At 40.4% G+C, this 16,804-nt stretch overlaps 1 protein-coding gene across 1 annotated transcript in view; it reads left to right on the top strand.

Moving 5' to 3' along the window:
• Positions 1-16,804, top strand: part of CNTLN (centlein) — a 215,630-nt gene that overhangs the window by 80,891 nt on the left and 117,935 nt on the right. The window contains exon 9 of the mRNA XM_039910751.1: positions 480-674. Within this exon, the coding sequence (XP_039766685.1) occupies positions 480-674 (195 nt within the window). The remainder of the gene's footprint in view (positions 1-479; positions 675-16,804) is intronic.

The raw sequence follows: 16,804 nt of genomic DNA, 5'->3' as shown, positions 1-16,804 counted from the left end.
GCAATACTTTTCAGTTATCAAAATTAGCTTTGATTCAGATCATCAGTGCTGTACTGTGTATTTTCTTTTGAATCCAAAATTGACACAAGGTGCATAATAATAATGGTGATATTTAAGCACTTTGTGCCAAGCACTGTACTAAGCACTGGCAGAGATACAAAATAAAGTCCCACAAAGAGGCTCACAGTCTAAGTAGGAGGGAAAGCAGGTATTGAATCCCCATTTTGCAGATGAGGGAACTGAGGCCCAGAGAAGTTGTGACTTGCCCAAGGTCACACAGCAGGTAAGTGGTGGACCCGGGATTAAAACCCAGATCCCCCCAACTCCCAGGCCCATTCTCTTTCCACGTGTATACATGTGTATTTTATTCACTACTTCACGGTATTTGACTTTGCCTCTGCTTACCTCTGTTTAAAAAAGAGATGAATTTTACCATTTCCTTGTATGATTAAATATTTCCATATTGTCTTTTAAAACAGCTTTACAATGAATTAAATACATGTTTTGAAACAGTGAAAACAAATGAGGCTCAGCTCCGGCAAAGTTATCTTTCTCTTAAGAATCAACTACTTCAAAAAGAACAAGAGACCATTCAACTGAAATTAAAACTTGAGGAAGCTCTGTCAACACCACATCCTTTATCTCAAGTAGCTCAGTTGCAGTACTTGGAACAGGTGAGAGCCATTTTCTGTCATCAGTGTTATTCATATTCATTTCAATTTAAAACATATCCCCATCAAAGTTGGATTCATTTTTTTGTGTGACCTCGGACATGTCACTTAAGCTCCTTGTGGGCAGGAAACATGTCTTCCACCTCTGTGGTAGTGTGCTCTCCCAAGCACTTACTACAGTGCTGCACACAGTAAGCGCTCAGTAAATACCATTGATTGGGTGAGTGATTGCTTCTCTATGCCTCAGTTCCCTTATCTGTAAGATGGGATAAAATACTTTTTCCATCTTTTTTATGGTATTTAAGTGCTTATTGTAGGCTTAAAAATGCCATGATTATTATTATTAACACTTGGTTTTTCCACAGCAAACATTTTGAATAAAAAAATTCAGGCATAGGTAATATAGAACCACAAAGAAAACCTGTTTGTGGTCAGCATCACTGCAGTTACAAACCTGAAAATGTAACAAATGCACCTGAAACTGAGGTAGTTTAGTTATACCCTGTTTCACCATCAGAACTTTTCCACAGAACATCCTTTGATACCGATTGTGGTGAATAAGAACACTTTAGGAATGCTTCTTACACTAGGTAAATCACTCATCGCAGCAGAAAAAAGTGCAAAGATGGAATCACATTTATTATTTGGGCTGATCACCAAGAAGTCTATAATATTGACTAGGGTATAATGTGTATTCAGCTACTCAAAAAGAAGTAGGATTTCAGTGCCATCTTCATTTTTGTAACATTTTGCTGAATCTAATCATCTCCATGTTATTAGTCAGAGCGGTGATTTTTCACAGAGTGAAATGCCAGTGTCCTCATGAATATCAAGAAGTATAGCATACTGGTTAAAATCCTTATGTTTTAAGTGTTAAGATTCGTATAGTATCAAAGAGAATAAAATAGATGCCTCCAAACCTTTCTTTTGAAACATCTACTTCACAATGATCATTTATCTCTTCACCTTTGGATACTTTTATCCAAGGTCCTAGAAAAATAGGCATTATTCCCTTTGAAGGTAACCTTTCTCTTTTTTTAATACCTCTTTTGCCTCAATTATTTTGAGACTGGACATCTCTTGCATTGTATTTTATAATTTCAGGAGCTATTTTCTATTTGTATCAATTTTAGCCTTCCAGGAAGAAAAATCCAAAAGTTTCAATTTTCTTATCCCATTTTAAAGTCCAAATAGGTTTATTCAAAGAAAAAAATACAAGTACATAAGGGGTTTTTCCACTCTTCAGGTTTTCATACAATCAGTATTTATATTCTTTTTTTGAATTGTGCAAAAACGTATCTTTTGCCTTAGCTGTTTTAGAACAAACTAAAAATTGATTTAATTGCTAGAGCAAAAAAAACTATGCTATATCATACTGTGATTTCATTAGATCCAATCTTTCTCTAAATCATTTTAAAATAATTCTCTGATGTTTTACTTTTAGTCTATTAATGATTGCCTAATGGCTAAAATGTTCTTTCACTTTTATGCATTTATGCCATCATTATCAATGCTGCAATTTTTCCGTGATATTTTGTAATGTATTTGAGAGAGAGTTAAGTAAATCAACATAGTAAATGTACCTGAAAACACATTCACCCCTTCACAAACATGGAACCATAGTATACTAGACAAAAGCGTATTTTGTAGCAATCAACTTGAAAAGCCATGGGAAAACTCCAAGTTAAATCAACAAAAATTCAGCACTGGTAAGAGGCAGGCAGGTGAGATTTATCCTCTACCCATGAAATGCATTTTATGAAAGTAATCGTAGTAATGAAGCCCATGATCTCTTTTCCCTGGACAGAGGAGTTCCGGTTGGTCCAGGAATCAGGAGGCCTGTGCTGTGGTCTTAGTTCTGTCTCTAGCTAGCTAATGTGGGTGAAGACCTCACTTGCCCACCTGCCTGCCCCCTGCATTCCATGCTCCAGAGGGAGGGAATCTGACTGGCAGGAAAGAGAAAGTGGCTGTGGCACTGGGAAGGCCCTTAAAATTATAATCAACTCCGCAGACCTAAGGCTCAGATTCAGAGAGCAGAAGACAACATAGTTGATAGATATATTCTCTACCCAAGAATCAATCTAGAGGGGGAGATAGTAATAGATATAATTTATATAATCTATTCTGTGGGTATGTACATAAGTGCTGTGGGGTTGAGGATGGAGCAAATATCAAATGCCCAAAGGTCAAGTGCATAGATGAGGCAGAAGGGAGAGTGACTTGGGGAAAAGAGTGCTTAATCAGGGAAGGGCTCTTGGAGGAGATGTGAGCTTAATAAGGCTTTGAAGGTGGGGAGAGTAGTGATCTGGTGTAGGTGGAGAAGGGAGGGAGTTCCAGGCTAAGGGGAAGATGTGGGAAAGGGGTCTGTGGCGAGATGGATAAGATTGGGGTACAATGAGTAAGCTGGCTCTAGAGGAGCGATGTGTGCGGGCTGGGCTGTAGTAGGAGATAAGGTAGAAGGGGGGCAAGCTGGTTCTTGAGGAGTGGAAGGACATGGACTGAACTTTTTTTTAGAAAAACGATCCATGCAGCAGATTGAAATAAGGACAGGAATGGGGCGAGACAGGGAGGTCAACCAAGAGACAGATGCAGTGGTCAAGGTGGGATAGGATAAGCAATCAATCAGTCGTAATTACTGAATGTTTCCCGTGTGCAGAGCACTGTACTAAACACTTGGGAGACTACAGTATAACAGAGTCAATAGACATTCCCTGTCCATAGTGAGCTTACAGTTCAGAGGGATAAGTGCTTGGATCAGCATAGTAGCAGCAGCATCACCACCCCAGCAGACACCATTAGTACAGTGCCCTGGGGGCACAGCAGGTTCTCAATAATAAATGAAAAATGTATTTTTCAATCATTACAGAAAAATATGTGTTTTGTATGATTCAGTATATAGGTCAGATATGTGGTAGCTACCAAAATGGTCGGAGTGAAAAATCACCTTTCTAATAGTCTTGTGATCTTACATCGATTCCTGACATTTTGATTTGTTTTTTAATATTTTCAATTACTTATGAAGTCTAGTGGAAATGAAAGATTAAAAGCATTGACAGGAAGCTGGTGATCTGAGAACATACCCAACATCCTGCCCAAACACTTCAAGCTCACATCTTTGCATTTTCTTCAATGCCAATTTTTCACCCTTCCACTTAAATTGGACTGACAGTATTCTCAAATGTGAATTGTTATGGTAGAAAAAAAATCTGAGAGTACAGATCTAATTTCTTTTATGGTCCAAAGAGGTGGAAGGTGAAGTATCTGAGCTATTCACCTTTCTTCCATAAACCTGCCAAAAATCATAAGAGACTAAAGCAGATTTTATTTTAGGTTTTTTTTTTTCTGAGTGTAAAGATGGCACCCTTTGTAGCATGATAAATGATTTCAGCAAAAATATGGCCAAAACATTTGTTCACTGCTGCTACTGAGCAGTGGGGGGGATCTTAGAAATTACATGTGTTGGGCTTTATCCAGCTGAATTGATATACAATGTTTCTGTGTATGCGATGGCTGTGTACCGGATTGCTGTATTCTCAGGGAAGTGAAGCTCTTTGAATCAAAATAATTATCAGCTTCATAGCAAGGACTCATTTACCTCAACTATGAAGGCTAGTTTTTGCCTGTTATCCTGAACCAAAATCAACATATTGTTTTTGTCAGGAAAATAGGACTGAGAAGAATAGAAATTCAAAATGATCTATCATGCTAGCAATGGCTATTTCATGAACAGAATGTTAGGGTTGGCTCTACAGAGTGTTATGTGGAAATGAAATACCTTTTTGTTTGTTTTGTGTTTATGGTATTTGTTTAAGCCCTTACTATGTGTCAAACGCTGGTCTAAGCGCTGGGGTAGGTACAAATTAATTAGGTTGGACACAGTACCTGTTCCCGCATGGGGCTCACAATCCAAGTAGGAGGGAGAACCGGTATTTAATCTCCAGTTTACAGTTGAGAAAATTGAGGTACAGAGAAGTGAAGTGACTCACCCAAGGTCACACAGGAAGCAATTGGCCGAGGTGCGATTAGAATCCAGGTCCTCTGACTCCCAGGTCCATGCTCTTTCCACTAGTCCACCCATCTTGGTCGATTAGACTGTTAGCCCATCAAAGGGCAGGGACTGTCTCTACCTGTTACCGATTTGTACATCCCAAGTGCTTAGTACAGTGCTGGGCACATAGTAAGCGCTCAATAAATACCATTGAATGAATAAATACTATTGAATGAATGACTGTGTGAATGGATCTTGTACAAACTTTCGATATGGGTATATTGTGGTAACCACATGGATATGTGTGCCGTGTCACTAGCATCATCATCAGTCAATTTTTCCCTCATTAGCGCCAAGTCAACCAATATGAACTCCTATTTAATAGGAAACAAGACTTGTATTTTTGTTGTACTGTCCCAAGCATCTATGACAGTGCATAGTATGTGATAAATACCATTTGTACTACTTTTCTCAATTAGGATTTTGGAAAATATGCAAAATGTCATTTCTCTGAAGATACTGTCTTCGCATATCTTCGCATAGATGGGATGGAAGCAAGCAGTGGTTGCCTTATGAAATGAAATTATGTATCATTCAATTCCACCTTTAATTCTCATATTTTGTAAATTGAAAATTTTAAAAAAGATCAAATTTTAAATCCTGGATCCATGCCAATGTGATGAATTAAAAAATAAGATCCTACACCAAATCTGCTAAACCACATGCCCTCCTCCCTTCAAAATCCTCCGAAAAAGCCACCTCTAACAAGAGGTATTCCAAATCATTAACCTCCCTAAATACCTTTGTGTATGTTTGTTTGCTTATTCATGGTCCATTTGATGATTGAATCCCTTACTTTTGTTTTTATCAGTTGTATCTTTGCCAACAGTGTATTTGGCAATTTATAGGCTCCTATCTCATCCATTAGATAATAAACTTCCAGGCCAGGGAATATGTGCTCTACTCTGTTTAATGTTCCCTAACACTTTTAAGACAGTGCTCTGGACAAAGTAATCACTGAATAAATGCTGTTGGGGATGATGATGATTTTGATGAAAAATGTAAAAGTCATAGATGATTATGTATTCTTTACTTAACTTGAAAGGACATCCTTACATGTACTCACCCAAGCGCTTAGTGCAGTACTCTGCACATAGTAAACACTCAATAAATACCACTGATTGATAGTGAAAGTAACACATACAATTTTCAGAGTTTAGATTCTAAATTCTGACTTGTCCATATTATTTCTCTCCCTTAAAAACTTTAAATTAAAATAACAGTCGTTTTTAATTTGCATTTCCATTGTTGTATTTATTTGTGTATCACATTTTAATGTATTTGCCGACAAATCATTTTGGCAATGATTTTTAATTTTACAGTCAAGTTTAATGCACGATATGTAAAATGCAGCAATAGAACTGGAATTCTTTGCTTTTGAACACATATTATGGCTGAAACAGATAGCAGTAAATAGATGTGACTTGCAATTTTAAATTGCATATTTAATTATTAAATTATTGCATATTTGTGCTTGAAATTACAAGCCTGTATTTCTGGCTAATAAACAGTTCTATCGTAACCTGAATAACAATTTATCAAATTCTAACTCTAGTTCTTGAGCAGAGGATAGATAAGAGAAAATGATTGAACTTTGCTAAATTTTTGCTCCTTATATAGATGTTAGAACTATGGCTAAAAATAAATAAAATACCCTGCTCTGGATAGTGGTTTAAAATGGATTTGAAATATGGGAATAGGAAAGGTTAAAGCTATGGGAATCTATTGTTATTGTTTAGAAATATTGTGATTTCACTCCCTAAATCTATTTTACTCCAGTAACTGTAGAAGTAAACTGACAGTTATTAGTTTTTCCACGTAAAAGTTTCTTGGAAGAGAATTGTATCGTATTGTGAGTTTCATGGCAGATACAATATAAAGTGAAATTAACAAAAAGTTTCTAGGTTAAAAATAAGCTATCATGGTAGATGCGTTTTAAAGGTAATGTTTAGGCCTCCGTTAAACATTGTGGAAATTTGTCAAGTTCTTAGCTTATAGGTAGTTGGAAAAGCAGTGTTGCCTAGTGGAGAGGACCTGGGAGTCAGAAGACCTAGGTTTTAATCCCAGCTCCGCCACTCGTCTGCTATGGGACCTTGGGAAAATCACTTAACTTCTCTGTGCCTCAGTTACCTCATCTACAAAAAGATGAAAATGGTGTGCCTCATGTGGGCAGGGATTGTGTCCAACCTGATTATCTTGCATCTATCCCAGGACTATCCCATGGCTTCTTCCCCTCTACCTTCAAACATGCCCATGTCTCCCCCATCCTAAAAAACCCCTCTCTCGACCCCACTTCCCCTTCCAGTTATCGCCCTATCTCCCTACTACCCTTCCTTTCCAAGCTCCTAGAACGAGTCGTCTACACTTGCTGCCTAGAATTCCTTAACTCCAATTCTCTCCTGGACCCCCTCCAATCTGTCTTCCGTCCCCTCCACTCTACCGAGACTGCTCTCTCAAAGGTCACCCATGACCTCCTTCTTACCAAATCCAATGGCTCCTACTCTATCCTAATCCTCCTTGACCTCTCAGCTGCCTTTGACACTGTAGACCATCCCCTTCTCCTCCACACCTTATCTCACCTTGGCTTCACGGACTCCGTCCTCTCCTGGTTCTCCTCTTATCTTTCTGGCCGTTCATTCTCGGTCACCTTCGCAGGCTCCTCCTCCCCCTCCCATCCTCTAACTGTTGGGGTTCCTCAAGGGTCAGTCCTTGGCCCTCTTCTGTTCTCCATCTACACTCACTCCCTTGGTGAACTCATTCGCTCTCATGGCTTCAACTATCATCTCTATGCAGATGACACACAAATCTACATCTCTGCCCCTGTCCTCTCCCCCTCCCTTCAGGCTCGTATCTCCTCCTGCCTCTGGGACGTCTCTACCTGGATGTCTTCCCACCACCTGGATGTCTTCCCACCACCTACAACTCAACATGTCCAAAACTGAGCTCCTCATCTTCCCTCCCAAGCCCTGTCCCCTTCCTGACTTCCCTATCACTGTGGATGGTACGACCATCCTTCCTGTTTCTCAAGCCCGCAACCTTGGTGTCATCTTTGACTCGGCTCTGTCATTCATCCCACACATCCAATCCATCACCAAAACCTGCCAGTCTCCCCTTTATAATATCGCCAAGATCCGCCCTTTCCTCTCCACCCAAACGGTTATCTTACTGGTACAGGCTCTCATAATATCCCGGCTGGATTATTATTGTCAGCCTTCTCTCTGATCTCCCTTCCTCCTGTCTCTCCCCGCTCCAGTCTATTCTTCGTTCTGCTGCCCGGATCATCTTCCTGCAGAAACGCTCTGGGTATGTCACTCCCCTTCTCAAAAACCTCCAGTGGTTGCCTATCAACCTCCGCATGAAACAAAAACTTCTCACTCTAGGCTTCGAGGCTCTCCATCACCTTGCCCCCTCCTACCTCTCCTCCCTTCTCTCTTTCTACTGACCACCCAGTTGACTCCGCTCCTCTACCACCCACCTCCTCACCGTCCCCTGTTGTCGCCTATCCCGCCGTCGACCCCTGGGCCACATCCTTCCGCTGTCCTGGAACGCCCTCCCTCCTCACCTCCGCCAAACTAATTCTCTTCTTCTCTTCAAAGCCCTACTGAGAGTTCACCTCCTCCAAGAGGCCTTCCCAGACTGAACTTCCCCTTTTCCCTCTGCTCCCTCTGCTGCCTCTCTACCCCTCCTTTCACCTCCCCTCAGCTAAGTCCCCTCCCCCCCCCTTCCCTCTGCTGCTCCCCCTCTCCCTTCCCCTCCCCTCAGCACTGTGCTCGTCGGCTCATTTGTATATATTTTTATTACCCTATTTATTTTGTTAATGAGATGTACATCCCCTTGATTCTATTTATGGCTATTGTTTTAATGATGTACATCCCCTTGATTCTATTTATTGCTATTATTTTTGTCTGTCTGTCTCCCCCGATTAGACTGTAAACCCGTCAATAGGCAGGGACTGTCTCTATCTGTTGCCGATTTGTACATTCCAAGCACTTAGTACAATGCTCTGCACATAGTAAGCGCTCAATAAATACTATTGAATGAATGACAGTACAGTGACTGGCACATACGTAGCATTTGACAAATACCATTCTTTTTAAACAAGGGGGTTATTAATTTACCTAAAAATAACTGCAACAAACCTTCCTGTGGGGACCTACAATTCCATGATAAAGCAGTCATTTTGTCAGACAGTTCATTGCAGTTAAGCTCTACTCTTTGCAACAATTTTTTTCATTTGATTAGTGTTAGAATTAGAATTGTAATTTATATTTGAAAACAAATTTTACAGTGTACATAGTAGCCTCTTCATAAAAATCACACAGTATTATTTGGGCTTAAATTTGGTAAAAGAAAACATTATGACTAATTAGAGTCAAAGGACTTGATCCAACCTAGTCTGCACCAGGTACTTGATTGATAAATCCATTTCATTTCAAGAATGTTAAAGATTTGAATTACCTTATGTTCTTCAAATTTGCCCTAATCTAAGTAATTGTGGGCAGTGATTGTCTAAGAGGTTAAATTACGGCATTTTCTTCTTTATTGCCTTTCCCTATGTGATCCACCTTTTATTTTTCTTCTTTTATCTGCAGATGCATTATTTCCTCTACTTATACTTCCCCCCCAGGAACCCAGGGCACTGGAACTCTTAAGCACATCTTCTTTTAAAGAGTACTTGGAAAGTAGCACTACATGTATTTTAGTGTCATCTGTATTGATCCTGTGTTCTCTGTGTTGTTTTTTTATGGCACTTATTAAGCACTTACTATGTGCCATGCACTGTTCTAAGCACTGGGGTAGATTCAAGATTATCAGGTTGGACATACTCCCTATCCTGTGTGGGGCTCATGAAATAGAGAAGCAGCATTGCTTAGTGGAAAGAGCCTGGCCTTGGGAGTCAGAGGTCGTGGGTTCTAAACCCGGCTCCGCCACTTATCAGCTGTGTGATTTAGGGCAAGTCGCTTAACTTCTCTGTGCCTCAATTACCTCATCTGTAAAATGGGGATTAAGACTGTGAGCCCCACATGAAACACACTATTTCTAAACAATAATAATAGATTCCCATAGCTTTAACCTTTCCTATTCCCATATTTCAAATGCATTTTAAACCACTATCCACAACAGGGTATTTTATTTATTTTTAGCCATAATTCTAACATTTATATAAGGAGCAAAAATGACATTTAGCAAAATTCAAAATGGGGATTAAGACTGTAAGCCCCACAACCTGATTACCTTGTATCTACCCTAGAACAGTGCTTGGTATATAATAAATGCTTAATCAATACCATCGTTATTATTATTATATGTAGGAGGGAGTAGGATTTAATCTCCATTTTACAGAGGAGGAAACTGAAGTACAGAGAAGTTAAGTGACTTGTTCAAGGTCATACAGTGGACAAGTGGCAGAGCCGTGATGGAAACCCAGGTCCATGCTCTTACCACTAGACCAGCCTGCTTCTCAGCGTGGCCTGTGTTCACCTCATGGAACTCTCATGTGATATTAGGCTCTTTTATCATGTGACCTTGCCAGCTATTAATAGAAAGGCTTTAAGTGACTCCGGAAATCACTTCTGGAGTCATTCTCAGAGAAATCATACCATTCTTATGGTGGTGAAACCTGGGCAAGGTAAATGTGTGCCTTGTGGGTAGGATTGGATCTCCCAAGGAAGTGTCAAAAAAAGAGGGTTTCCACAAGGGTTTCTTTTAGCAGGGCTTTTTTGTTTGTTTTAGGTAGCAGCCAATCCATCAATATGTACTGAGTCCCTGTTGTGTTCGAACCCTGTACCAGCCATTAAAAAGCATACATAGAGTTAGTAGACTGTGAGCCCGTTGTTGGTAGGGATCGTCTCTATCTGTTGCCGAACTGTACTTTCCAACTGCTTAGTACAGTGCTCTGCACACAGTAAGCGCTCAATAAATATGATTGAACGAATAGGCATGCTCTCTACCCTCAAGGAGCTTACAATCTAGTGGGACAGATGAGCATTAAAGTAATTTACGAACTGGAGGAGTCAGAGGCGGGAGAATCGAGAACATGGAACAGTGAGTTGGTGATACTTAAGAGAAGCGGAGTCTGAGCCGCAGATGGGGAGGTTAGGGAGGTTAAGTGACTGGATCAATAGCCGTGAGAGAGTTGATCAGATGTTTTACAGCCAAGAGTTAGGGGTCCATTCTCCCTCCCTTACTCTAAGCATACCACTGTAGTCTTTGGAAAAAGTACAGGAAGCACTAGGAAGAAGTTGAACAGAGGAGCTAAGGGCATCTATACTTATAAAGAGGGATGCTCCCCCAAGTGGTTAAGGTTGCCCTAGGCTTGATAATTGCTCATTTCACATTTGCCAACTATTGGTGGGATCTCAGGTTTCAGTGATAACCTATATCTTATGATATGAATTTTCATAGCATGGATTTTATTTTTTATAAGAATATTTCATTTTGAACTCTATAATATTTAAACACTAATGCACTTCATAAACCACTCATGGTTGTATTAAGCAAATGCTCTCCTACTTCAAGTCCAAAGTTGTTTATTTACTAGGGAAATGAAACCGCAGCCTAGAAAATTTGGCCTTTTAAATAGGCAGTTTTTAACTATATCTTACTACTATCCAGTGATCCATGACAGGTAAAATCAATCCATCAATGGCATTTATTTTTAAAGGTATTTAAGTGTTTACTATTTGCCAGGCACTGTACTAAGCACTGGGGTAGAGACAAGCTAATCAGGATAGACACAGTCCATGTCTTAATCTCCATTTTATGGATGAGGTCACTGAGGCACAGAGAAGTTAAGTGATTGCCCAGGGTCACACAGCAGACAGTGGTTCTAGTCCTGATTTCAGAATGATGCCTGCTTTTGATGCCAGATAAACACTCGATCCATTTTCTGGAATCTTGGATGACCTTGCTCCTCTCTGCCATCTCAAGAAAATAAAAGTGCATCCGGTCTGCCCCTGGAAATGTTTTCAGGTTGCTTGACAAACAAATTTGTCTAGTGTTTACTGGATGCAGCACACTGAACTCAGCTCTTGAGAGAGACAAAATGATATAAAACAGAATAAATAGAATTAAGAAGGGCCAGTGTGGCTTTTGACAGCAGACTGAGGGTGAGAGTGACAGGACATCACACTCTGTACCAAATTGGAGGTCTGTAGGAGCTGATTTGGTGTCCCGACTTCTTTGCGGCTGTGAGACTATAGAGTCTATGTATAAAATCTTTATTAATAATAATAATATTGGTATTTGTTAAGCGCTTACTGTGTGCAGAGCACTGTTCTTAAGCACTGGGGGAGATACAGGGTGATCAGGTTGTCCTACATGAGGTTCACAGTCTTCACCCCCATTTTCCAGATGAGGGAACTAAGGCCTAGAGAAGTAAAGTGACTTGCCCACAGTCACACAACTGACAGGTGGCAGAGCCAGAATTCGAACCCAGGACCTCTGGCTCCCAAGCCCGTGCTCTTTCCACTGAGCCACGCTAATCCTTAACCTATCAATCAATGGTATTTATTGAGCATTTACTGTATGCAGAGAGCTGTACTATGCACTTGGGAGCATAAGGACAAAGTGATAGGGTATGTTGGACACACATTGGCCTTTTCAGCTGCACCATAACTGTCCTGGTTTTGAAGATGACACTATTGGTGGTATGATCCTATCTAGGAGTGTGATCATGACACTTGTCTGTACTTAAAGATAGATCCTTGTGGGTGGAAACATGTCTACCAACTCTGTTTTGTTTTTTTAATGGAATTTGTTAAGCACTTAAGCCTTTCCAGGTGCTCAAGTGGAACACCTTACTTAGCTCTGGGGTTGATACAAGCTTAGCAGGTTGGTCACAGTCCCTGTTCCTCATGGGGCTCAGTCTTAAACCTCATTTTACAGATGAGGTAACAGGCACAGAAAAGTTAATAGACTTGCCTGAGGTCACACAGTAGACAAGTGGCAAAGCCGGGAATGGAACCTAGGTTACATTTGTACCTCAGTTGCATTTGTACTCTTCCAAACAGTACAGTACTCTGTGCACAGTAAGTGCTCAAGAAATACGATTGCACAGGAAATATGATTGATTGATTGCATGAATAGAGCCGAATTGCTTCTCCATGGGCTGTTCTGATGAGCTGCTTCTAGAGCAGCTCAATTAATGCCGTCTATGAACCATACCCTGCTTAAAATGGTGGGATATGGTTTCCACTAATGAAGGGGTAAGGCTTTTGTGGCAGAAGAGCTTTCCAAGCTTTCCTAAAATCACATCTCCAAGAGGACTTCCTCGACTAACCACTCAATTTCCCAACTCTCCCTCGCTTCTATGTCACCTGTGCACTTGGATTTGTACTCCTTAAGCACTTGATATCCATTCCCCCCCTTCCCCACAGCCCTTATGTACATATCCTTATACTCTCCCATGGCTGTAATTTATTTCAGTGTCTGGCTCCCCACCTAGACCGTAAATTCTTTGTGGGCAGGGATCGTGGCTACCGGTTCTATTGTATTGTGCTCTCCCATGTGCTTAGTGCACTGATTTGCATACAGGAAACATTTAATAAATGCCATTGATTGATTGTTTTCCTTTCAGTTGATCTGGGACCTCATCTCCAATGTATCTATCATTTTCCTCTGCATCCCTAACTTTTCCTCTAGAATCTCATTATGGAACCTTCTCTCAGGAATGTATCCAAACTCTCTGGAAGCTTGTCAGTCAGTCGTATTTGTGGATTACTTACTGTGTGAATAACACTGTACTAAGCACTTGGGAGAGTCCAATATAACAGAGTTGGTAGACACGTTCCCTGCCCACAAGGAACTTAGTCTACATATCTTTTCAGTCTGCACACCCTCTTTTGCTACTTAAATCAAGAAGTAGTTCTATTAATTTCTTTTAAACCTATAATTTTCAGACCTTCAGTAGATGCTTCCATTATCCCAGGAGTGTGGGTGTCATGGACTTCAATTATGTCTCCTCCCAGCCTTCGTCATTTTGGATTGAAGCATCCTCTGCATTCTAGTCTATCTGGATATGAAAACTGCTCCACTTACCTGACCATCTGGGTTGGCCTTTTCCATACTATTGCCAGCTAGGTCTGTGAAGTCCTTCCTAAGATGGGATGACCAGAATGACATGCAGATATATAGTTGTACCAGTTTTAAAACACTGCCTTTGTTTTGTGCCCTATCCCATTCTTGGTGACTTCAATGTTATTAAGAGATTGATTTATGGAAGTCATAGAGTTTGACTTGCTTTATGTCCACATATTATATTATTTAGCTCTCAAGCAGGATATCTTCATATAGTGACAGTTTTGAAGGGTGGCTTTGATTTAAGATCATACTAAGTGCTTAATGTGAAAAGTACCAAGCTTTCAAAGATACTTAGTATGTGAACTCCATACCTCTGTTGCCCTCTGACATGGCTTAGTGGATAGAGCACAGACCTGGGAGTCTGAAGGACCTGGGTTCTAATCCTGCCTCTGCCACATTTCTACTGTATGACCTGCACAAGTGACTTCACTTCTCTGTGCCTCAGTTACCTCATCTGTAAAATGACGATTAAGACTGTGAGCCCCATGTGGTAATGGACCGTGTCCAAATTGATTGGCTTGTATCTACTCCAGTGCTTAGAACAGTGTCTGGCACATAGTTCTTAACATAAAAAAAAAAAACAAAAACAAAAAATGTGGAATGGGAGAATAGCAGGCCAATTTTCCAGAAAGAAAACTCTGTTGCACAGGATTGGAAAATATTTTCCCAGTGCAATGTTTGCAGAATGAGGTGTCTCATACTGTAAGAAAGAAAATATAGCTGGTGATGAAAATATGTAGATTTATTTTTTCTAAACCGTTGAAATGTGATTTTAACACTTCAAAACATTTGTGGGATGAATGTATAAATTTTGTGGGTGGAAAGCATTCTGATATTTGAGGCCTAATGACTGAGTGTCAGTTTAAAAAATTCACACTAGTAGAAATACAAGCCCGTCAGTATGTATTGAGGACATCCTGAGAAAAATGATTAACCAGGACTTGGGGTTTTGAACAAATAATAGAGACATTAATGTCGTTTAGAGTGTCTAGTGGAATAGTTATGTTTAATTATAAATCATTTTAATTTTCCCTTGTGTTTCAATAGCCATTTGAAAATATGAAGGACATCTTATGCGGATGAAACTGCTACACTGCAATTTGCAAGTCATAATCAGTGGTCAAATGAAAAAGGGTTTTTTCCATCATAATAGTAATTTGGTTTAGTATTTGAGCTCATCCTACCTTGTCTTCCTAAATTATTAATGCAAATCAATCAGTGGTAATTGTGGAGCCCATACTGTGGCAGAGGCCTGTACTAAGCACTTGGGAAAATATGGTACAACAGAGCTGGGAGACATGTTCCCTGCCCACAAGGAGCCTTACAGTTTACAGGGGGAGGCAGACATTAAAATAGATTAAAATATGAATAGCTTCAAGAGGATTTGGATAAATTCATGAGAGAAGGTTCCATAATGAAGTCCTAGAGGAAAAGTTAAGGACTCAAAGGGAAAGTCAGTCACCTTGCCCCCTCCTACTTCACCTCGCTACTCTCCTACTACATCCTAGGCTGCACAGTTCGCTCCTCTAATGCCAACCTACTCACCGTACCTCGCTTTCCTCTATCTTGCCACTGCAAACACCCTCCCTTTTGATATCCACCAGACAATCCCTCTCCCCCACCTTCAAAGCCTTAATGAAGGCATATCTCCTCCAAGAGGCCTTCCCTAACTAAGCCCTCATTTCCTTTTCTCCCACTCCCTTCTAATTTTCCCTGACTTGCTCCCTTTATTCAACCATCCCCCCAGCCCCATAGCACTTATATACATATCATAATTTATACTAATGTCTGTCTCCCCCTCTAGACTGCAGGCTGGATGTGGGCAGGGAATGTGTTGGTTACATTGTTGTGTTTTACTCTCCCAAGCACTTAATACAATGCTCTGCACACAGTAAGAGCTCAATAAATGTGATTGATTAAAAACAATAGATACATTAGCAGTTACGTCCATGATCATCTGTAAAGGGAAGCAGTGCGTAATAGGCTAGAGGAAATAGAAGAGTATAAGAATATTTACATAAACATTGTGGGGCTAGGGCAAGTATCAAAGTGCTTAAGGGGTCCACAGCCAAATTAATAATCAAAATGGAAGGAGGGCAGTTAGGAGCTATGAAAGTTTGTTTGGGAAGGCCTCTCAGAGAAGATGTGATTTTAGGAGGGTTTGGAAGGAGAGGAAAGTGGTAGACTGTCAGAAAAGAAGAGGGAAGGAGTTCTTGGCCTAAAGGACAACATGGGCAAAGGATAGGTAGAAGGATAGACGATATCGAGGTAGAGAGTAGGTTGGTTTTAGAGGAGCAGAATGTGTGGGGTTGTGTTGTAGCGGGAGACCAGTGAAGTTAGGTAGGAGGCAGAGAGCTGATTGAGTGCCTCAAGCCAATGATAAGTAGTTTCTGGTTAATGCAGCTGTAGATGGGCAACCACTGGAGGTTTCAGAGGAGTGGGGAGACATGGACCAGATGGTTTTTCCAAAAAAAAAAAAATGATCCAGGGTGGAGAGACAGGAGGCAGGGAGGTCAGTGAGGAGGCTGATGCGGCAATCAAGGCAGGAAATGATGATGAGTGCTTGTATCAGCATGGTAACAGTTTTGTTGGAGAGAAAAGCATGGATTTTCAACCTAAGAAAACCATGCCTTGTGACAGTATATTATTTAGCAGTCGCACTTTTGGAGGGTGATAACATAGAGCTTTTCTAGACATTCTGGGGTCTCTCCCCATATTAAGATATATAACTTTTGCATTGTAAAAGAGCAAAAATAGTAAAATTGTTAGGCTCATTTCCAGTGCTCTTGTGTCAAACTCAACAATTATACAAACCTTTGAGTACAAAGAAAATCTAAGGCCAGGTTAAATCACTAATTCCCATTCTAGAAGCCCCCAATCCAGGATTTTAATTTAAATTTTAAATATGGTGCCAATAAGTTTACATCCTTAATCAATTTTAAGCTGAAAGCAGTGTGAAACAGCCAAGATATTCAAATCTAAAAGTGTAGTGAATATGCTGGAA

This window comes from Ornithorhynchus anatinus, chromosome X5 (assembly GCF_004115215.2).
Source record: "Ornithorhynchus anatinus isolate Pmale09 chromosome X5, mOrnAna1.pri.v4, whole genome shotgun sequence".
Lineage (NCBI taxonomy): Eukaryota > Metazoa > Chordata > Mammalia > Monotremata > Ornithorhynchidae > Ornithorhynchus > Ornithorhynchus anatinus.
The sequence above is the reverse complement of the archived record's forward strand: the minus strand, read 5'-3'. Positions and strand labels throughout refer to the sequence as shown.